The sequence below is a fragment of the Aedes aegypti genome, chromosome 2, assembly GCF_002204515.2.
Source record: "Aedes aegypti strain LVP_AGWG chromosome 2, AaegL5.0 Primary Assembly, whole genome shotgun sequence".
In the NCBI taxonomy this organism is placed as follows: Eukaryota; Metazoa; Arthropoda; class Insecta; order Diptera; family Culicidae; genus Aedes; species Aedes aegypti.
The window spans coordinates 214,682,221-214,706,421 of record NC_035108.1 but is presented as its reverse complement, the minus strand read 5'-3'; the positions used below and the strand labels follow the sequence as shown (position 1 = coordinate 214,706,421).

At 36.1% G+C, this 24,201-nt stretch overlaps 2 protein-coding genes across 7 annotated transcripts in view; both read left to right on the top strand.

The window, feature by feature from the left end:
• LOC5574477 (tyrosine-protein kinase receptor torso) overlaps window positions 1–24,201 on the top strand; it is a 198,415-nt gene that overhangs the window by 58,726 nt on the left and 115,488 nt on the right. The window lies entirely within an intron of this gene.
• Window positions 5,642–24,195, top strand: LOC5567477 (heparan-alpha-glucosaminide N-acetyltransferase). Its single transcript, XM_001657400.2, has 6 exons — window positions 5,642–6,001; window positions 6,073–6,203; window positions 6,272–6,396; window positions 8,997–9,379; window positions 9,438–9,721; window positions 23,508–24,195. The coding sequence occupies exons 1-6, from the start codon at window positions 5,867–5,869 to the stop codon at window positions 24,157–24,159; spliced, it is 1,710 nt and encodes a 569-aa protein (XP_001657450.1). The 5' UTR covers window positions 5,642–5,866; the 3' UTR covers window positions 24,160–24,195.

Sequence of the window (24,201 nt, the reverse complement as noted above, 5' to 3'; positions counted from 1 at the left end):
AAAGGTGTGTGTTCTAGCCACTACACCAGGTCCGACCCCTTGACTTCTATTTAATATTACCTACTTCAGAAATATTTCGAGCAATTTTTCTTCAAGTAGGGGAAGAGCACCAATTTTTTAACCATCTCTAGTTTTCAACCCATGTATACGATTTTATTAGAACTTATTGCAACTTTATTGGACTTTATGGAAAAATTTCAATAACGGCTAAAATGTCCTTAATTCCATGCGAAGTTTCATCATTATTCTCCTGGTAGATATAGATAAATGCACGTCACTTTACTGCTTTAGTTCAATAATCCTTTGGTTGTTTTTTTTTTCTGAATGATGATAGCAACATATCGAAAGGGACCGTTGCGAAATTTACATCCTGGAAATTCAGCCTCACGCAGTATCTATTAGATTCATAACTAATTTATATAATTATTTATATATACATTGGACATCCTGTGAAAATTCCTTCATGTAGCTCTGTCCTAATAAATATGTTTCAGAACTGTGACGACTCAATTTTGGTTTTATTTGAGAGGTTTTCAACCTGAAGTGCTTTAGCTCTTGCACCCTATAGAAGCTCGTGCACTAATTTGAATTTTGACTACCGATTTTTTTTCCTTCTGCTGTTGTTTATACACATCGATTTCAAATGCAGATGTAGAACGATGTATTGAACTTCATCTGCATTTTCGTTTGTCCGAAGTTATGTTGAAGGTGTTGTGCCGAAAGTGAAGTATTGGAACCCCAAACGCAATTAATTGCTGAAATGGCATCATAATCCAGAAATTCCTGTGGAAATTCTAACAAAAAGTGTTATTGCTGGAAAGCAAAAATCGTTTATGGATTTACCTAATAAGGATATATCGTGTGGAATCAAAATCCGAACACTTAAGAAATGAATCTAAACCCTTCCACTTTATACAAAACTCCTTCTATTTGTATGAAGTGTACGTATTTTGAGCCTGTATGGATTTGGGCCCCTCTGTAATTTCTTTCAGATTATAAAAGCAATTGCTGGAGTTATATCAAACGGACATTCTAAAATACTAAATGAGTGGTAAACTTGCATATAATCACATCTCATACATCCAACCGAGATATTTTCACGGCTCCATAGTTGATTCTATTATAATATCATCAGTTACACCCTCCCTCTTGTTTAACCCACCCCACCTTACATTCTTCTGTGTTCTTCGTTCTTTCCATCATTATTCTTTGCTCTTTGCTCCATTCTACAAGCATAGGAATCCTCCCCAGCTATTCTTATTCGGGTTCATAGTAATCAGTCATTGCAACCTATTCAAGGGCCAAAAATCGCATGCATAAAATATATTTCGTCAAATATCATCTAAAGGAGTGGAGATATCGCAATTCTGAGGTGAAAAGCTGAAAAGCATACCAAAATTTTTTAGAGTTCACTAAAATGGGAAAACTGCACATACGCCCTTTGCGCCACCTCTAAAAATTCACCAAAAATACTCATTTTTTCACAGGATGTTATTTTGGGACCGATGATCGTTTTCCACTTTGTAAATCCTGACTACGAAAGATTTTTGGAAATAAGCCCCACCCTAATGTTGCAACCGCCAACGATGCAATCCCAGATACAAGTATAACCCATCTCAAATTACACCATTATCAGCAGTTCTCGACAGTTGTCAACTGCAATAAATATTTAATAATTTGGTTACCAGGCACCTCCGAATTCTCTCTTACACTCTCTCTCTCTCATTCTCTATCGCCTTAAGCACAAACTGTATAACACTTAAGTCTGATTTAGGCAATGTTGAATAAAGCGACGACATTCGAAAAGTAACCTCCGTGTCAGTCACACTTATGATGACCGCCTCGTTAATTAACCAAACATAGTACATCACGAAATGATTTCTGATACCATCACTAGCAAGTTTTGTACATCTGTAATGAAATTTAATGTCCTATTTTGCATGTTTTGTGGATTAGATAACAAAAAAAGTTTGATGAATCATATTTTAAATTGAACGGCATCAGATTTAGCGAGGACACATAATTTGACCCTTGAGACACGCAAAAATGGCATTTTTGTTAAATTATGTAATTGATAACACTAGTTATAAACAAATGCTCTAAGAAAAATCCTTACAAATTTCTTCATTAAAATCGTAATAAATCACTTCAACCTTCCTTATGTTTCTCCATAGATTTCTTTACTGTATTCCTGGGGCTTTGCAACAAGTTTCCTCTGAAGATTCTAAGGCAAGAGACGTTTCAAAAACACTTTTCGTAGATAATTTTTGTATAATATTGGATATTTTGGAATTATTTGAGTTATCTAAAATGTTTTTTAAAACTGTATGAAGGAATTCGCAGATGAATTTGTAGTAAAAATTTCAGCGAAATATTGCAGTATAATATTTGACAGATTAAATGAATTTTTAGAGTTATTACGAGGTAACACTTTGAACTTTTAAAAGGCAAAGTAAAGAAAAATCAAAGATTCATAGAAATGTCATACCATACCATTGCATCCAAAGAAAACATAGCCATCATGAAAAGATCTGTTAGCTTTGCTTAGCATAGATAGACTACACATATCAATGGTTGCTATTCCGTGATTGACCGAAGTCAGTGAAAATGCACAAAGAATCATCTAGAAGCTCGGCAAGGATTGACCAGTGTGCATAATTCAGTTCCTCTACCCAAGTAACCACTAGCCCACTAATTCGCATTTTTGGGCTTATAGGGCTGTTATACGACTAATATAAGGCATGTCAGCTCTATGAATGCCCTATATTAGCACGGAGGGCGAATTGAAGTGCTATTTGGTTACTTGGGTATTTATACAGGATCAATAACGGTGCCGGCTACGACCTTGCAATCAGGTGGGATTGGGGGAAAGAATGGTTGCTATTTGAAGGCCGTATTTTCCTCTGCATCTCAACCAAGGTTACTGGGAGGGATTTTTGTTAGTAGGGAGGATCGTTGGGTCACAGGATTCACTTTGATAAGCGATTAGACCATGGTAAATTGATATGAACAATTGCAATGTAGAGGAAAACAATGTCGACACTTGAAGTGACGAACCATTCGAAGTTTGATGAACAAATATCTAATTGTAACATACCTACAACTGTCAGGACGAAAGCATGTGTTGTTATATTTTACTTATATGAAAATAAAAAAAATCGTTTGGCTGGAACATCATAGAACACTTCTATATCGACACTTACAGTGGCGAATCAATCAAATTTTTTTGAATAAAGTGAACCTTTCGCAAGTTTATACTTCTTCTTCTTGACATTAACGTCCTCACTGGGACAGAGCATGCTTCTCAGCTTAGTGTTCTTATGAGCATTTCCACAGTTGTTAACTGAGAGCTTTCTTTGCCAAAGTTGCCATTTTTGCATTCGTATATCGTGTGGCAGAGGTACGATTATACTCTATGCCCAGGGAAGTCGAGGAAATTTCCATTACGAAAAGATCCTGGACCGACCGGGAATCGAACCCAGACACCTTCAGCATGGCTTTGCTTTGTAGCCGCGGACTCTAACCACTCGGCTTAGGAAGGCCCCTGAAGTCTACACTTGTAGTGTCGAACTATTTTTTTAATGACAAAAAAAAATGTTAAAAGAGAGGGGTGTTTTGAAAAAAATATAATTATGTGAAACATAAATAATTTATGAATCAGAGTTTATGCCGACACTCACAGTGACGAACCATTCATAGTTTGTTGTGAAATGCATATTTACGTCCTACCGCTGTAACGTTTAAATGTGCAGTCATACATATATCATAGATTAGAAATAAAAGCATGAAAGGAGCTCACCAATTGATCCATCATCCTTGACTGAGCAGCCACAATCCACTTTCAGCTTCACTCGTTTGCTCGGCTATATAAAAGCACTCAGAAAAAAAGGGTGCGTGACCCGAGGAAAAACAAACTGAGATTGCTCGGGCTTTCGCCACGCACTGCCCGACAGAAAAGAACGCGCAACGCGATAGGGGAAAAAAACTGACCATTGCTCGGGCTTTCTCGACGCACTCATAGCCATTTTTTTAAATTTCTTTATTAGTATCATTCCAAACATTACATTCATTTTTTATATCTAGGTGTTCTGTGTTATTAGACAATACTATCATCCTAATTTGGTAGAACAAATTTAAGATTTTCTTAACATTTTTTTTGTTGTGAGTTGATTTCACCTGTTTATAAGAGAAAAAAAACACCTTTTCAATTTACTTAACCTAACTTCACCTAAATATATAACGCATTAATCGTGGCAATAGAGAATTGTAACGATTTTTGCCTGAAATTATTAATTATTTAGTTTGACATTTGTTCCAATGTTATACCAGGGAGGAAGCTTCAGAATCATTTTCAAAATTTTATTTTGGATTCTCTACAGAGCTTTCTTCCAGGTATTACAGCAGCTAGTCCATATTGGTACAGCATACCTGCAACATGGCTGGCATAAAAATTTGTTTGAATATCAAAAGCTTGTTCTTAAGACAAAGTTTTGATTTTCTATTAATAAAGGGATAGAGAGATTTTACATATTTGTTACATTTGGCTTGAATGCCCTTCCAGTTCCAGCCACGTTTAGTGACAGATTTGAAACCCAATTTTTGAAAGCAATTCAAAGATTCACCCTTCCTTTTGTTGGTGCTAGCAACCTGAGAGACACTCGCGAAGACGAAAAATATCAACATCATATGCAACCCAGATTCCGCTGTCAAAAGTCAAATGCAGCCCGCCGTTTTTATGGCTGAAAAAGTGAAAAGTGTTGTATTCAAAATAAACAGTTATTAAAAACTTCAGTCGGCGGGGCGGTTTTTTCGAAAGTTGCTGATAAATCTAAACACAAGATTGGTTATTTATAATGTCTGCTACGTTTGCTGGCATGAAATTTTACTCAAAATGGTATGTTTGATTCGGTATGATGAAAACGCAATCATTTTTTGCTGAGAGGTTCAAGTGAGGGTTTGAACGGCTTACGCATGACTGGTATAAACACAAAGTTGAATAAGAAAAAAACTCAGCAATTACAGAAAAAGAAGACCGTCTTTGCGAGTCTCGTCTCAGCTAGTAACCATATACGAGACCTTCTAAGAGGTTTTTTTTTCCAAGGCGATGTCCAAGAAGGATTACCACCGTTAGCTTCTTAGACTAACGGGTCCAACAAAAAATCGAAGGCACATGTCCAAACAAAGATCGAAAAGGGTTCAATAGGTTCAAGCAAGTAGCACTGACAAGTACTGTGAAATTTGTATGATTGATTCCGTCGAGTACACCACTTGTTACACAAGATTCGTATTACATAAACATAAGCATGACAATTGCATCAAATCACCTGTTAAGTTCTAGTTTTGTAAGTGTTTTTATATTTTGGCTGTTTGAATTCTTACACAAGGTTAATTTCTTTTTGCACAAAATGCAGTGGCATCCTATGCATGTCTAGTTTGGGTGCAGTGCCAAGGATCTGTTCATTCATAAAGCTTATTTCATGTGGTAAGCACACCCACACAATATTGCGCTTGCTCCGTTGCTCATACCTCTGTTCCAAGCTCAACCACAGCTGAATCGTACGAATTTTTCCCACATCGACACAGTTCAGCTATGAAAAGTGGTGATACGTGTATTGGCGGATGAATGAGTACAACGTTCATTCAGCTGCTTGCAAACGACAATTTCACTGTGTTGTTTGCAAAAATGTATTTCAAGGCAGGCAGGCAAACGAACAGAAAGTGGTTTTACGATTTTTGATCACCGTCCGCACTTTCTTCTCGGTCAGATTGCCTATGTTCAACTTGATAGTGTGGGGGAGGGTATTATATGAATTCGTCTCTTGAAAGGATGAGCTTGTGGACAGTTCCATTCTGATACTGCAGCAGGATGATTGAGTATACGGAGCATTATTTCCGAGGATTAGATTTGTGGTCATTAGGGGTAGATGAAGCTTTCATCAATGCTACTGTGGGTGGTTTACGAAGTTATTTTCTCTACTCACTATCGGAGGAATGTGATAAGGTAAGAGCCAATTTAGTGTAATTTGAATGCTTATCAATATTATCATCGTCCGAACCTTTATTGTTTTGTAGTGCCCCTATACGAAGATTCGCGAAATCAAACCGACGAACGCCGATGCCAATGTATTCAAAGTGGATGTATCGCGGAAGCTGGGTTTCAAAATTTTCGATAAGAACGTTGGAAAATATGCATTCGATAATGAGTAAATATTATATATTGAATTTAAAGGCACATTTTTCGCTCAACGCCAAATTTATTATTTTGCAAAAGGTCTTTTGTGTGCCAATTTGATGCCAATTTGGGTGAATTCGGTGTTTACGACTTGACGGTGGACGATAATGTTCAACGCTTTTGCTCACTGGAAACTGCCAAAACGCCGGTCAACATTTATTTGCGTAAGTTGGAAAGTATGATAGAGATTAGATGTAAAGTTATTGGTACAGAGACTGATTGTTTGGAATATTCATTTTAGTTAATATTAATTTTGAGATACAATTTATGTTGGAACATGTTGTTTATGGTTGTACTAGAAAATATCTATGTTTTTTATGACATACAGTACTCGATAAAGTTAAGTAGGTTTTTTCCATTTTTCATACCAATTCGTCAATTTGAAGCTTAGATTTTGGTTCCTAGTATTCAGATTGATCTGAAAATTACAGCCAAGCAATAGTACCTGAAAATTTGATAAAATTGACACAATTTTGCCGTTTACGCATATTTGTCCCGCGGTCCATAAGGTTTACATACACACTTAAAATAAATTGCAGTATCCTGTGAAATAAATCACCGAATTTGAACTGTAAACAACAAAAATACAAATTTTCCTGTGAAATCTACTATTTTACCGACAAAATCCGTGAAATCAACGAATTTACCGAAGAAAATCCGTGAAATCTCTTATTTTACCGGAAAAAAATCCGTGAAACAAACAATTCTACTGTAACCCTGTGAAATACTAACGAACAGTTCGGTAACAGCATTATTTTCACCGATCTGCTGTGAAATCGTGTGACAGCCGCTCTAGCAGGCTTGAGCTTCTTTTTATTTCAGTTTTAGCTGGCTTAGTGGTAGCAAGCTTCCTGATCGATAGGTCGGGAGTTCGAATCCCGTCAAACCATTTTCTTGTTTTTTCTTTATGATTTCGTTCAAAGATTTTACGGATTGTTCGGTGATTTTTTACCGAACCTTCAGCTGTTGAGATTACAGAGAAATTTCACCGTAATCCGTAATTTTTTTAAGTGTGTAGAACATAGGACAAGTAGGCGTAGAAGGGCAGAATAATAGTTATTAGCAATATTAATTGTTAAAAAATAAATAAACTGAAAATGTAGCCATATTTCACAGAACTGACAATTTGCTTTTATAACTTAACAGATTGTATTTGGAATGAGTTAATTTAAACTTGTTTATGAAAATTTCAGCCCGATCAACATACTTGATAATTTTGTGTTGCCTGAACTTTGCTGAAGAAAACAAAGCTCATATATTTACCTCTGCTTTTTAGTGGGATTAACAACCAAATAAATACTGTAAAGAGATGACACATGTCATACCGATCGTTTTCGTTGAAGAAGTCATGACTCTATCTCTTCGATACAGAGAGTTATTAATTAAGAGTGTGAACATGGCATTTTAAATTACTGTGACAGTTGGTAGAAGTAGGTGGAGATTTGTTGACTGGATAATGTTTTCGGGACATTGTTTCGATAAATATAAGTATTTTTATTTGTATTTGATATGTCTAGGATACAATTGAATTGAACTATTAGTACATTTTTTAAAATTATTATCATTATGTTGTAAATATTGTCATTTGGAAAGTGTTAAAATCGGCATTTTCCAAAATCACCTGGTTCGGTCTGTCTGAACACCATTTCGTGTGTAGTTTCTGTGTGTCTCTCCTAGGTTTAGAATAAGAGAAATTCCATATTCAATACCAGGACATGTGAAAAGCTATGAGTATTTCACAAAATTATAGCTCGACAACAATCGTCAAATTGAAAGGATATTTGTCATCAATCGAAAAATCAACAGAAAATATTAAGTTATACCGACTTAAGTGAAGTGAAGTATAACTCTTCATAGAGCATATACAATAAATCATTATGAATGATTCCTCTACGTTTTCGAAAACATTCAACTTCCGATTGGTGGATGAAGATTTTGATTCCGCAACATGGATAATTTTAAATAAATATAAATGTGTGCTAATTTCATGATTCTTATTTCGGACACTTCCATACTTTTACCTCATATTTCGGACACTTTGATTCAAATTTCGCACAGCTCAATTAAATCATAAATATAAAAGTCTAATGTACAATTGAAATCGTCAAACCACTAAAGAGTTACGTTCCAATAGGAATTAGAGTGTCCGGAATTTGAAGCTATTCGTAATATGAATCGAAACGGTTGAGCAGGGCTGCTCAAACTTGTTGGCTCTTTTTCAACATAAGTGGTTGGCGCATTCGCAATAATGGTCCGATCTGACAAACTTTTACCTTTAATGAAGGCTTGAATGATATAAATGAATTCAAATTTATTTCAAATTATATGATTGCGATGCAGGTAAAGGTAAATCCATATTCCGGCCCGCAAGCCGCATCAAATTTTTGACTTAAATGCATCAAAGCAAGAGTTCAATGGATAAGTCGAATTTTATACATGGATTAATCAGACGCAATACCAAGCTTTCATTCAAGGTAAAAATGTTTCATATCGTACTATAATCACAATCACACCAATCATTTATGTCGGAAAAGAGCCGAAAAGGTTGGGCAGGCTTGTTAGCATTTAGTAAACCAGATTGACCGAATCGAATCAGTCGTTAGAATCCGATCAATAGTCTATACTTTTCCACAATTAAGCGTTATGTTATCGTGAAAACTCTGTCTGTGTACCATAACTATGCACCTAATGATATCCTAAAACAAAACTACACTAACATACCGCACCCACAACATAATCTCACATTTGCTCGCTTTGTTTCCAGCCTTCCTCACGATAACGCTCATGGCCCTAGTTTTAATTATAGTTTTGAAATGTGGTTTCAAATTCTACCATCGAGCAAGTGCACGCGAGGCACCCCTTGCTGCGGCCAGTCCCTCCAGTAGTGGCCACCCTGTTGAACCTCGGAAAACTCGGCTTCAAAGCTTGGATACATTTCGCGGAATCGCCATCATGCTAATGATTTTCGTCAACAGTGGCGGAGGCCATTACTGGTGGATCGAACATGCCACCTGGAACGGTCTGCACGTGGCCGATCTTGTGTTTCCATGGTTTTTGTTCATAATGGGTGTGTGCATTCCGATTTCTTTGCGTTCACAAGTATCGCGAAACATCCCTCGCAAAACAATTCTCGCCAACGTCGCTGTGGTGAGTGCAATAATTAGGGTAAGGATAAAATAAGCACACTAAAAAATGTACATTTTAGAGGTCATTTAAGCTGTTCTGCATTGGTTTGTGTTTGAATTCGATCAACGGTCCTCAAGTGGCAAATTTGCGTTTGTTTGGAGTGCTGCAGAGGTTTGGAGTGGCGTATTTCGTAGTTTCTGCGATACACCTATATTGTTACAGTGAGAGTATTGAGTTCCAAGGCAGATTAGCCCGGTTGAATGTAGATATTCTACGTTTGTGGAAGCATTGGATCATTATGGGTGCTATTGTTTTCATATATTTGCTGATAATGTTTTTGGTCGCTGCTCCTGGATGTCCAAGGTAACTGAATACTTAGATTTTAATAGTTAACTACACTCACTTTGAATTTACCCTTCATTTGTAAATCCGTCTACGTTTTCTTTCTCACTGGCTGTTATTTATAAGCTGTCTTTCTACCATTTTTTGCTGAATTCCCTCATGGTTCCTGTGCATTATGGAAATTTTGAAGGTAACGCGGGAATCCGTGTTATTTTCCCTATCTTTTGTCTCACTCTAACAATTATCATCAAAATTTTGCAGAAGCAAATCTCGAGTTTTAGTGAACCGATAAAGCTGAAAATTAAATGGGTTGTGCACTACCTATATGGAATCATAAGATAAATTTTTCACATCAATATATGGAGTGGTACTTCAGATTTGCTTCCCCAAATGGATTGTGAGATTATAACGACGTCCCGTGCGGCCTTAAGATGAAGTTTATTTATGAAATGTGAGCTATCATACATTTTATAAATTGGAATCAATTTAATATTATAGAAAACAAGCGATACATCATGGGGAAAGTCTAGAGAAACGGTTTCTGGGTCATATCTGGTTCTAGCGATTGCAATGAACGAATGGTTTAGGTGTGATAGATAAAGAGTAAAATATATTGTCTCTTCTTCTCGGAATTAACGTTCCCACTGGGACAGATCCGGCTACTCAGCTTAGTGTTCTTATGAGCACTTCCACAGTTATTAACTGAGAGATTTCTTTGCCTGAGTTGCCATTTTCTCATACGTAGCAGGTACGATGATACACTATGTCCAGGGAAGTCAAGGAAAATTCCATTCCTGGGCTGACCGAGAATCGAACCCAGACACCTTCAGCATGGTTTTGCTTTGTAGCCGCGAACTCTAACCACTCGGCTAAGGAAGGCCCCTGGAAGTGGAATATATTGACACATATTGAATTGTTCGGTAATCCAATCCGCATGGTTTTTAAATTAATTAACTCATTACGCGTGGTAAAGGTGGATAAATTATGAGTGAAATTATGAAAAAACTTCTCGTGCTCAGGTGGGATTCGAACTCACGAATCTTGTATGCTAGACAAGTGCTTTACCAACTATGCTGCTGAGTTATAAAATAGGAACTTTGTTATTTTTTAATCAATTTTAATGCTTCTAGCATCATTATCTTCGAAATAAATCCAAAATTTTTCCTCATTCTACTAAAAATATCATCTCTGTTTGACCATAACTTCATAAAAACTCAACTGATTCCGAATCTTTGACGTGAATTTGTAGCTAACTTAGTTATATTTTACACATTCAATTAAAAAATTGCTTTGACCAGGTTATTTAGCAAAAACTGCCCAAAACCATTTTATTTTACAAAATGTATCAACTTTTTCAAATTTTTGCCAGTTAAACGCTATTTCTATAGCTGAAGCTGGGTTCTCTCATTTGATTAACGTTTCAAGCACCGTAAGGCGCTCTTTATCGTTATTGATTTTTCAGAAAAAAATCTTTTATTAATATTCATGAAAAAAGCAAATCGTATCACTGAAATCAAATAATAATATCGAATGTTTGACAAAATTTAATTGAAAAAAAAAGTTAAAAATTTGAAAATGATGTGCCGGTGTCCCCTGTTTGTAAACCTGTGTAAGTCACACAATTGGATTTAATTATAAATAGAACACAAGTAATCCTCAAAACCTATTCATTTACTAAACGGGCTATTCTAAATAATTCTCTCAACCACTTATAGTAGAGTGATGTAGGAAAGGATTGGATCAGATTATACTTATGAAAATAGTCTTTTTCCACGAAGCTGTTGGATGTCTATCAAAATTCATCGTGCTGCTCGTGCCCCTTCCATTAAATTGCTTCCCACTAGGCAGTTTCTGCACTGCCGTGTATCGCAAGTCAGTCCCATCTGTAAAAAGTAGGCATTGAGAAAATGGGCTGTGAAGTTTTTAAACTCGTTTTCCATACGATTATTCAAAAACTTCCAGAGAATTTGAACATGATCAAATATTAATGAAACTTTCAGAATTTGCTTTTCACTACGATATCTTTTCAAGAAAAATATAAAGATAGGTTGGTTTGGTTAGTTTGACTGTATTAAAGAGATTTTTAGCCCTGGGCTAGTTCATCTCGGGACCAACGGCTTTACTTCCCTTCCGAAGGAAGTCGTCACTATAACTTTTTACGTCATAAGTGACTATGTCGGGAATGGGATTCGATCCCAGGTCCTCGGCGTGAGAGGCGAGTGTTCTAACCACTACACCAGGTCCGTCCCCCATAAAGATAATCAGGCTCTGTCCCAGTGGGGACGTAACGCCAGAAAGAAGAAGAAGAAAAAGATAAAGATAATCAAAAGACGGTTCATTTTTGTGTTACACGGTGCGGTAATCTGTAGTGGGACTGACATGTGGTTACTTTTCATTATGGGACAATTTGACTTGCTGTTTTTTTTTCTATTTTGCTGAACAAAACATTTTATCTCATTAGTGCAGCTGAAAGAGCATTGGAAGATATGTTGAAAACTGAGCTCAACTCATTTTTGACGAAAATGCAGATGGGACTGACTTGCGATTCACGGCAGTGCATGTGTACCGTAAATCCTTTATCAAGCGCAAATTGTGTCATTCACAGACACAAAGCGATAATTCCTTCTCGTATGGTTTATGTGCTCCATTACCGACGTACCTTTTTAACATTTCATTCAGGATCAATCGGAAATATTTCGGAAGTGTTCTTTTGAAAAGCACATTTTCGACGTAAATATTTATCAATGAGAGAGCTTTAGTATCGATTGATGTTGATTGTATAGCACTTCTGTTGAGGTATTCGGAGCGGTTGGAATTTAAATTTAATACATCTTCGGTGGTTGATGCTGTTGAATGATGCTTTATTATATTGATTACGTTGGTCATATCAAACCAATTAAATCAAAATTTTATCGTGTATCAGAAAAAATAGCCTAAAATAATCCTGGATTTGAGCCCCTGCAGCTTCGCAAGGCTTTGTCTAATAGCTGTGGATATTGTAATATGATCAAGGAAGACTCAATGAACTTATCCTAGTCTTCGCAAAAAAAAGAATTTCATTAATTTGTATCGTGTGTAGTATTTGAATTCATTGGCGTATCGGACATTATGTTCATTTTTTGATTTATGACATATCACAAACTTTGTGCTGAAATGTAGTGTGTTTAACTATTTTGCATTCAAATGCATTGAAACTTTACGCAAATTCAGCTTTACTAAGATTTACTTTCAGATTCAGATCTTATTTCATGAATCACAATTCTGAAGTCAAGGATTTTTTTTAAATTCATTTATAGATTTATTCAGAGCTCTTCAAAAACCCATATAGCGAACAAAATCGTCACAAAACAGTCGAAATTTACTACAAATGTCTGAAGAAAAATCGCGATAATCATAACTTTTGAACCACTTGACCGATTTTCATTTTTTTGGGCAAAATGAAAGCAAAAGATTTTGACTTTTCTAGAAAAATATAAAATTTCACAAAAATTGTTTATGTTTTACATAAGAAAAAATCAATAACTTACGTTTTTTCGTGTTTTAAAGGCCTCGGGACCAAAAAGGCTATTGCTGTTCTCATTTTTTTTGAAAATACAGTAAATTATACGTATACTGTCAAATTTTCAGCAATGTATGTTTTTTTTGAGATATATTATTTTGAAAATAAAGAATCAGTCATTTTTCATCGGCACACACTGTAGGTCTCAGTGGAATAGATTTTTTATTTAAAAAAAATCATAACTTTTGCACAACTCAACCGATCTCCAATCTTTTTTTATGGAATGAAAGCTTAAAATTTCAACTTTTCAGAAAAAAATATGAAACTCCGAAACTCCGTGTAATATACCTAAAAAAAATTATAAAAAAAAACTGTCGGCAAATAAATAAATAGGCAAAGTTAGAATAAAGATAGCTGTAATTATTGGCAAAAACAAGGTCTAATTCATAACACATTTTTAAGGAATTTCAACCGCACAAAAAACCAATCATACACCAAAAAGCAACACTTTAAAAAATCTAAAAAAAATAAAAGTTTAGAAAACAAATCTGGATTTTTATAAGCCTGGTTTCAACAAACAAATTTTTAAACTAATGCAAAAATTTCCTCCATCTTTTTAATTATGAATTTTACCATAAGACAACTTTGGCAATGTTCTTGAAAAATACCGCCAATATTTTCACGTTAAACTTCTAAAGTTCTACCACAATAGTTAAAATATTCCCTCCGAAAAAGTTTGTTTGGAAAGGAGGAAAAATAAAATAGTTTTTAGATTGATCTGCTCGCCATGCTATCATGAAGCTTCGGAGTTCATGCAAAACCTTTTCTACGATGTTAGATACAAAAACCTTCATTAAAATTTCAAGCCGTTTTAACATAAATCAATGTCAATTGTAAAAGAGTCACACTGAACGACAGGTGGAAGAACTTGGCTTTGTGTAACTCAACATGGCCTAACGGAATTGAATTTCGTGAATTTGAATGCCGCAGAAAAAAAATGCTTGGAGTCCATAAATATGTACTTTTGCGATATTTGTGTTGTTTTGTTATTGTTATTTGCTACACTTCATAATCTTATTGATATTTGTCGTTAAGTTGATTTGTGTTAGTCTTTTGGTATTTCGCAGTTCTCTTTTTATGTTATTAAGGCCCTTTTAATACAACAGTCTGTACAACTCACAAGTTGAAGATGTGGAATAAATAAATAAATAAAAATGCTCAAGATTTATTGTAGTTAATCCTAAAAAACACCAAAGCATTTTCTGTGAAGTACATCGTCAGGAATTTGGTCAGAAAGTTAAAAAAAATCCATGGTGAATTCATGAATTTCTCGACAGGAATTAAGTATTATCTCAAATTCAATTTCAACTTAATAATCAAACAAAAATGTTAACAAAAAATCAAACAAATAATGAAGTGATTCGTAGAGCAGTGTTTGGATTTTGATCCGAATCAGCTGATTGAACCATATTCGGAGAGTGTAACAGTTCGCAAACCATAACAGTTCGTGGCGCATCGCGTTCGGAGAGCCTTATGAATGTAAACATTCACTCTCTCGATTGGTACGTGGCACGATAGCGTTCAAGAGCAGCAACTCTCACAGACTGCAACAGTATCGAGCCATTCGGGTGCCTTATATTTTACATAAAATTGGTAATAACTTTCATATTTTCTGGTAATGCTGCCTTTAACAACCTATTTATAATCTATTGGACCATTGACACACACCCCTTTTGTTGCAAACATAGCACAAAAAATAAAAAATATTCGCCTCTGTTTCTTGATCCGAATGAGAGTGGGTCAGCGAATGTCACAAGTGTTGACAAAAATTCTTTGCTCACTAGCGCCGCCTAGTGGCAAAATTTCGAAACTTTCGGCTCACATAATGTTAGCCCTAGTGATACTGAGCAACTTTGCCGAAGACGCCAACTTTCTAAGTGATCAGGCTACTGAGCTATGCGCAAAACAAAAATTCTTTGCTCACAAGCGCCGCCTCGTGGCAAAATTTCGAAACTTTCGGCTCACATAATGTTAGCCCTTGTGATACTGAGCAACTTTGCCGAAGACGCCAACTTTCTAAGTGGTCAGACTACTGAGCTATCCACGGAATAAATATTCCTTGCTCACTAGCGCCGTCTAGTGGCAAAATTTTGAAACTTTCGGCTCAAATAATGTTAGCCCTTGTGATACTGAGCAACTTTGTCGAAGACGCCAACTTTCTAAGTGGTCAGGCTACTGAGCTATGCGCAAAACAAAAATTCTTTGCTCACTAGCGCCGCCTAGTGGCAAAATTTCGAAACTTTCGGCTCAAATAATGTTAGCCCTTGTGATACTGAGCAACTTTGCCGAAGACGCCATCTTTCTAAGTGGTCAGGCAACTGAGCTATGCGCAAAACAAACATTCCATGCCCACTAGCGCCGCCTGGTGGCGTAATTCCGTATCAGAATGACCATCACGTGTCAGCCCTTGAGCTACTGAACAACTCTTCCGAAGACACCAACCTTCCAAAACATCAGGATCCAGAGAAATCATACATTCATTTCTTATATCTAGGTGTTCTGTGTTATTTGACAACACTATCATCCTAATTTGGTAAAACAAATTTAAGATTTAATTAACATTTTGTTAACAACATATTACATTTCATTTGCCGTAGCAGTTCAGTTATTTTTTACAGGTGAGTTGATGTCACCTGCTTATAAGAGAAAAAAAAATGTTTTTAATATACTTAACCTAACTTAACCTAAACATATAACGCATTAATCGTGGCAATAGAAGATTGTAACGATTTTTGCCTGAAATTATTAATGATTGTATTTGACATTTGTTCCAATGTTTCAACATTGGATATTCTATGTAACTCATTGGTACTATACCAGGGAGGAAGCCTCAGAATCATTTTCAAAATTTTATTTTGAATTCTCTGCAGAGCTTTCTTCCTGGTATTACAACAGCTAGTCCATATTGGTACAGCATACAACATGGCTGGCCTGAAAATTTGTTTGAATATCAACAGCTTGTTCTTAAGACAAAGTTTTGATTTTCTATTAATAAGGGGATAGAGACATTTTACATATTTATTACATTTGGCTTGAATGCCCTCAATGTGATTTTTGAAAGTTAAATTCTTATCTAGCATGAGCCCTAGATACTTAACTTCATCTGACCAATTTATTGGAACCCCTCTCATCGTGACAACATGTCTACTTGAAGGTTTCAAATAAAGAGCTTTTGGTTTATGTGGGAATATTATTAGTTGAGTTTTGGAAGCATTAGGAGAAATCTTCCATTTTTGCAAGTATGAAGAAAAAATATCCAAACTTTTTTGCAATCGACTACAGATGACACGCAGGCTTCGTCCTTTGGCGGAGAGGCCTGTGTCATCCGCAAACAAAGATTTTTGACATCCCTGAGGTAGCTCAGGTAAGTCAGATGTGAAAATATTGTATAATATTGGTCCCAAAATGCTGCCTTGAGGAACACCAGCTCTTACAGGAAGTCTTTCAGATCTGGAGTTCTGATAATTAACCTGAAGTGTACGATTTGACAGATAACTTTGAATTATTCTAACAATGTATGTTGGAAAATTAAAGTTTTTTAATTTTACAATCAAACCTTCATGCCAAACACTGTCGAATGCTTTTTCTATGTCTAGAAGAGCAAGACCAGTAGAATAGCCTTCAGATTTGTTGGAACGGATCAAATTTGTTACACGTAAAAGTTGATGAGTGGTCGAATGTCCATGGCGGAATCCGAACTGTTCATTGGCAAAAATTGAATTTTCGTTGATGTGGGCCATCATTCTGTTCAAAACAACCTTTTCAAAAAGTTTACTGATGGAGGAAAGCAAACTGATTGGACGATAGCTAGAAGCTTCTGCAGGATTTTTGTCTGGTTTTAAAATTGGAACAAGCTTAGCATTTTTCCATTTGTCAGGAAAATATGCTAATTGAAAACATTTGTTAAATATATCAACTAAAAATGATAAGCTACTTTCTGGAAGTTTCTTGATGAGGATGTAGAAAATTCCATCATCGCCAGGAGCTTTCATGTTTTTGAATTTTTTAATAATAGTTCTCACTTCTTCCAAATCAGTCTCCCAGGCATTTTCGAAAACGTTCTCTTGATTGAGAATATTTTCGAACTCCTGAGTAACTTGATTTTCAATTGGACTAGTAAGTCCTAAATTAAAATTGTGCGCACTTTCAAACTGCATAGCAAGTTTTTGAGCTTTTTCGCAATTAGTTAGTAATAATTTGTTTTCCTCTTTCAATGCCGGTATTGGCTTCTGAGGTTTTTTCAAGATTTTCGATAATTTCCAAAAGGGCTTAGAGCCAGGGTCCAATTGAGAAATTTTATTTTCAAAATTTTTGTTTCTTAATTGAGCAAAACGTTTCTTGATTTCTTTCTGCAAATCCTGCCATATAATTTTCATAGCAGGATCGCGAGTGCGTTGAAATTGCCTTCTCCTCACGTTTTTAAGACGGATCAAGAGTTTAAGATCATCGTCTATAATCACGGATTCAAATTTTACATTTTGGAATTGCAATGCTCCGGGCTTCAACAATGGAATTTGTTAAAGATTCAAGAGCATTGTCAATATCAAGTTTAGTTTCTAAAGAAATGTTAACATCAAGATTAGAGTCAACATACGTTTTATATATATTCCAGTCGGCTCGTAAATAATTGAAAGTGGAGCTGATAGGATTGAGAATCGCTTCTTGGGATATTTGAAATGTAACAGGGACATGATCAGAATCAAAATCAGCATGAGTAATCAGTTGGCTACAAAGATGACTAGAGTCGGTTAAGACCAAATCAAACGTAGATGGATTTCTAGAAGAGGAAAAACATGTGGGGCTTTTAGGGTATTGAATTGAGAAATATCCTGAAGAGCACTCATCAAATAAAATTCTGCCGTTGGAATTACTTTGAGAATTATTCCATGATCGATGTTTGGCATTAAAGTCACCAATGACAAAAAATTTTGACTTATTGCGAGTCAATTTACGCAAGTCAGTTTGGAGCAAATTAACTTGCTGCCCAGAGCATTGAAAAGGCAAATAGGCAGCTATGAAAGTATATTTACCAAACTGTGTTTCAACAGAAACACCTAAAGTTTCAAAAACTTTAGTTTCAAATGATGAAAACAGTTGATGTTTTATACGCCTATGAATGATGATTGCAACTCCCCCACATGCCCCATCAAGTCGATCATTACGATAAACAAAAAAGTTAGGATCTCTTTTGAGTTTAGATCCAGGTTTTAAATACGTTTCGGTAATAACTGCTATATGCACGTTATTAACCGTAAGAAAATTAAATAGCTCGTCCTCTTTACCATTCAGAGAACGAGCATTCCAATTTAAAATATTTAAATTATTATTTGGATCCATTAGAAAAACGTAATCCAATAACAATTTGATTTGTAAATTTTACACCTACTTGGACTGCTTCAGTCATAGTGGTGGCTTTGAACATTGCATCAATCATTAGATTCAATTGTTCAGTTAGAAAATTAAAATCAGAGGCAGACATGTCATGTGATTTCCCATTGGAATTTTCGGTAGACGAAGAAGCGGAGTTACCTGTGGCGGTAGGGTTTTTTCCATTTGATTTGAAACTAGTAGAATGGGTACCCATGGATCGAACAGGGGAGGAGTTCGAATTTCCTGCTACGATATCGGCAAAGGATTTACCGTGGGTAGATACATTCGAAATAGAAAGATTCTAACGGCTACCCGACGGAATAAAATTAGTTTGTGAATGAGCATGATTATGATCTTCCTGATGGGTATGATTCATGATCAAGCGATCGTAAACTGAAAAATGAGCATTGTTCGATACTCTACCAGGCGAATTCCGGAAACGACCGTTATCGTAACGGATATTATCTTTCATCTGCCTGGCACGAGCCTCAATGACCTTTTTGCGTGAAGGACAATTCCAAAAATTGGACTTATGGTTAGCCCCGCAATTACAACATATGAATTTGGTGGTATCTTCCTTCACTGGACAGACGTCTTTGGCGTGAGAAGAACCTCCGCAAATCATGCATTTAGCATCCATGCGACAATTTTTTGTACCATGACCCCACTTTTGGCACCGACGGCACTGAGTGGGGTTCTGGTAATTTCCTCCAGGTTTCTGGAAATGTTCCCATGTCACACGGACATCAAACAAAAGTTTTGCTTTTTCTAAAGCTTTAATATTATTTAGTTCTTTTTTGTTAAAGTGAACTAAATAAAATTCTTGAGAAAGCCCTTTCCGAACAATGCCAGATTGGGTTCTCTTTTTCATAATGATTACTTGGACTGGGGAAAATCCAAGTAAATCATTTATTCCATTTTTGATCTCTTCAGGTGATTTATAGTCACTTGAGAGACCTTTCAAGACAACTTTGAACAAACGTTCAGTTTTGTCGTCATAAGTAAAAAATTTGTGCTTCTTCTCTTCAAGATGTTTGAGAAGAAGTTCACGATCTTTAAGAGTTTCCGGCAAAACGCGACAGTCTCCTTTCTTTGCGATTTGGAAGGACACCTTGATTCCCCTAATGGAGTTCAAGATCTCCTGCCTAAATCCCGCAAATTCGGAACAACTGACCACGATAGGCGGCACTCTTTGCTTCCTCACTTGAATCAAAGAGCCTAGGCTAGAGGCTGCTTCGATTTGGTGTTCGGAAAATTTGTCTAGAGCATCGAACTGATTGCTCATTTCGATACAATTATTCATTTCACCCTTGGAAGAAACTTCGCATTCCGGGGAAGCGTCCTTTCTTCCATTCTTGCCACGTGTAGTGACAGTTTTAAAACCCACTTTTTTGGAAGGAAGTAGTGAGTTCAGAGATTCACCCTTCCTTTTGTTTGTTGTTGATACCATGTTTAGTTAATAAACGAGAAAGACGTGACCTTCGAGAGGTTTTTTCCCTAGACGGTGTCCAAGAAGGATTACCACCGCTAGCTTTCGCCAACGGGTCCAACGAAAAATCGAAGGCACGGGTCCAAACAAGGATCGTAAAGGGATCAATAGTAGAAAAAATAGTACTGAAAAGTACTGTTTTAGTAGCACTGAAAAGTACCGTTTTTAATTTAAGTACTGAAAAGTACTGTTTTTGTAGCACTGAAAAGTACTGTTTTATTGCTTTAGGTAGTTTTTAAGAAAACTTCCAAGAGCAGAGAGAATTCGTGTACGCACAGCACGAAGGTACGATGCGCACTGTGTCATTGATCGTTAAGTTTCCCAAAGCCTGTCGTAGAGTAATTTGTGCAGATATCGCTTAAAAAGTATTGAGGTATTTCTGAAGTAGTTTTTGAGCCAAATGGATAGAGTTTTAGATATTCTTTATAGAAGATCCTTCAGTTAAAAATCGGTAAAAAATATGGAGTAATTTTTAGAACCTGATGATGATCCTGGAGATATCCTGGAGAATATTTTTTGAGGAGCTCAAAAATGAATTGTAAATCTGTAGAAAAATTTCTTTTAAAAAATTCCCAGAAGAATTAACAATGCTGCTTAAAGTAGAAAATCTTGAAAAATTAGAAATCCATCCAAGCGGGTTTCTGGTGAAATTTTTGACTGGTTCAATAACATGCAATAATATACAATAAAATTATTTTCCGAAGAAATATCTGAACAAATTTCAAAACAGGTTCAAAATTCGGAATAAATTTAAGAGATTCTTTTGAGCAAATTGATACAGATTCTTTGAAAACTTTTATGGTCAGATTATAAAGCCTAACGAAACTCCAAGAAAAAACCTGTCAAATAATAAATAGTAATCCCGGGAATGATGTTCCGTGGAAGTCCCAGCAGGAACTCAGTAAAAACATTGAAAACTGGAGAATGCACTGGAAAAGCTTGGAAATAGTTCATCAAGAGATCCCCTATGCCTGAAAAGTTCATGCAAGAAGTGCAAAGGGATATTCCTCGTGAGTTTTTTGGAAGAATTCTTTGTGCTTATGCTGCGCGCCGTGTGAGTCGAGACAAGTCGCTCTCACCGCGAGTGACGTGAGACAACTAATGTTAATCAAATGAGAGCGAGTCGACAATTGTCATCTCATACGACTCGTCTCACCTCACACGCCGCGCAAAATAAGCACACTTGAAGGATTTACTGGATTAGACAAAGACAATTTACAAGTATCACTGATATGCAGAGATATGAGACAAAATCACAAACAGATAAAATCAACGCAAATTTATGCAAAGCACGAAATTTGTGAAAATCAAGATTATTGCGAGCGACATTACTTTGGTATACCAAATATTTGCTAGGCACTCCTATCCCCCCCTCCAGGAAAAAATCCTGGCTACGCCAATGTGTATGTGCGATGTACAACGAACGACAAAGCGCTTCTTATTTATATATTAAGCAGCATAACAAAACATATTGCATAGAAACAGCCGGATTATTGATGGCGACTTTTATGCGACAACATTAGGTTGCTGCTTGAAGGTGTTGAGTTACTGCTTTGTAAAAGTAGCAAAAGCGTTAATATGCTAATCGTTTGCGTTACAGCTGTATTAACTCAAATCGTTCTATTTTTGACAGGTTTCATTTTTTGCAGCGTTTGGTGTTTCAATTCAACTGTTATACTGCAGAAAACAAAACAAAATTGGCTTATAGCGCTAAAATTATTAGTTGGGATGGGCAATGCAGTATCATTTATATTATGAAGGACGATTCTTTTGCTTTATTCTCATTGCAAACCAATTGGGTTGTTTAGCGATGAATAAGTTACAGGTTTTCGTAGTTCGATCGAAAGAACACATTTTTCTAAGTATAACATAATTATATTGCCCTTCAATATCTTAATTTTGACATTATAAATGATTAATGAAGATTTCAAGCTATAGACTCAATGAGATTTCAATTTACATAATGACATCTCGTCCCGTAGTAAAATCAGCCGAGAGGTGATTCAAAAACGATTTCCATACTAACTTCAACCGTGTTTTAAAAAAAGTTCCAGGGCACGGAAAATTATGAAACTTTGGGTTCTGGTTCAACGTACAATCAGAATGTTCAATAAACTAGAAATCTATAAAAAAAAAACAATTCCAGTTTCATTTATCCAATGCCACTCTCTCGATGGCGTGAGAATGGATCAATCTTTATTTATTTTTTCGAATTTCGATTATTTTTTAAACATTTGCGAATGCATTACCATCGAACGTATTCTCATCCTATAAAGATTTTTTTCTTTAAAAAACAAATAAGTTACAGCCGATTTTTTTTCAACTCCCGTTTAGGATGGATGGTAACAGAATTGCCAAAGATCGTTTTACGGTGACACAAAAGGGAAACTTATGAATTGTAATTACCAATGTTTTCCTGTTTTGCAGTTCAAAAAACGTGCAGTTCAAATATATGTTTGCAAATATGTGGGTGTCATCTGTAAAGTTTCTGTAACGACGCATGGGATTCGATCTACTTCGTCGTAAGTGCTATTATTCGTCGTATCAAACATAAAATATTCCACTACGGCGGGCATAAATATTTTCGGTTTAATTAATTTATGATCTCGCCTTAAACACCATTGGTAATCATGCATGTGTGTAGCCTGTTATTACTGAACAAACCAGAGCATTTGCACGTTATGGTAGTAGCGTTACGTAATAAATGGGCGCTGTCTTAATTAAAATACACCTATACAACATAGCGTTATCAAAGTATTTTGGACGCGTATTATAATTTGGCCATTTACGGCAAAATCAAATGAAAGTGGTTAAATTATATACGCGTAACGCTCTGTCCAAAACACATAGAACACCCTACACCTTAACAAATTTTGTTGTATAATCTACCGAATCCATGGTAGAATTAAGAACTGCACCAACGATTTTCAACCGACTACAAAAGTCTGTTAAGTGTACTACAATCTGGTACAAATACTGAGCAGTGCAATAAATGTGACCATGTCCATAGTAGCACCCACTTCAAAGCATTGTATTACAATCCGGGACACTCTCCGTACAACACAGTGTGGTCAAAAGTATAATGCCAAACTTGTCAAATCAATAATGTTTTTTATCATAAATACTGCAACTGTAGTTAAATAAACCGGATATATTTTCTTTCTAGAATTAACAGATTATTGTAGTCGATTTAAATGCGTTGGTGCAGTTCTTAATTTTACCATGGATTCAGTAGTTTCTACAATAAAATTCATTTCAGTGTATGATATTGTAGAAAATCAAAGCATCGAATCATCTTATCCCTTATTCAGGAAAACCAAACATAAACTCTAATTCAAAAAATCATAAATTGAGTGCACAAATATGGTTGATCATAAAATTCGTTTTAGCGGATACTTCGGACCTGGAGGCAAACATCTGATGGCAATGTATCCCAACTGTACCGGAGGAATCACCGGATATCTGGATCGCATAATTCTGGGTAACAACCATCTTTACCAACATCCAACGGCTCGATACGTTTACGATGCGCAAGCTTTTGATCCGGAAGGGCCGTTCGGCTGCCTGCCTACGATACTGCAGGTTTTCCTCGGGCTGCAATGTGGCGTGCTGATACTTACCCATACGGAGGTGATGGCTCGAATTCGCAGAATGGCTGCTTGGGGAACGGTACTAGGATTGCTCGGAGGAATCCTATGCGGGTTCAGCAAAAATGATGGATGGATACCGGTCAACAAGAATCTCTGGTCGCTGTCTTATGTGCTGGTTACGGCTTCGCTGGCATTTGTGCTGTTGCTCATCTGTTTTGTGTTAATTGATGTGAAAAGATTGTGGACAGGAAACCCCTTCTTATACGCAGGAATGAACGCAATAATCCTATATGTAGGCCACACCATTTTCCATAAGATGCTTCCATGGCATTGGAGAATCGGACTGATGAATACTCATTTCATGCTAATGTGCGAGGCCTTGTGGAATACTGTCCTTTGGAATGGAATTGCTTATTACTTGTTTAAGAAGAAAATTTTCTACAGCTTGTAAAGCTTATAGTGACTTTAATAAAGACCTTCCACTCAATATCAT

What these genes read in the sequence shown, in the direction of transcription:
- LOC5567477 (XM_001657400.2), top strand. Translation starts at nt 5,867, where the DNA reads ATGATTGAGTATACGGAGCATTATTTCCGAGGATTAGATTTGTGGTCA. An exon ending in TATCGGAGGAATGTGATAAG is followed by an intron (nt 6,002 to 6,072) that starts GTAAGAGCCAAT and finishes ATTGTTTTGTAG; the next exon opens with TGCCCCTATACGAAGATTCG. An exon ending in AAATATGCATTCGATAATGA is followed by an intron (nt 6,204 to 6,271) that starts GTAAATATTATA and finishes ATTTTGCAAAAG; the next exon opens with GTCTTTTGTGTGCCAATTTG.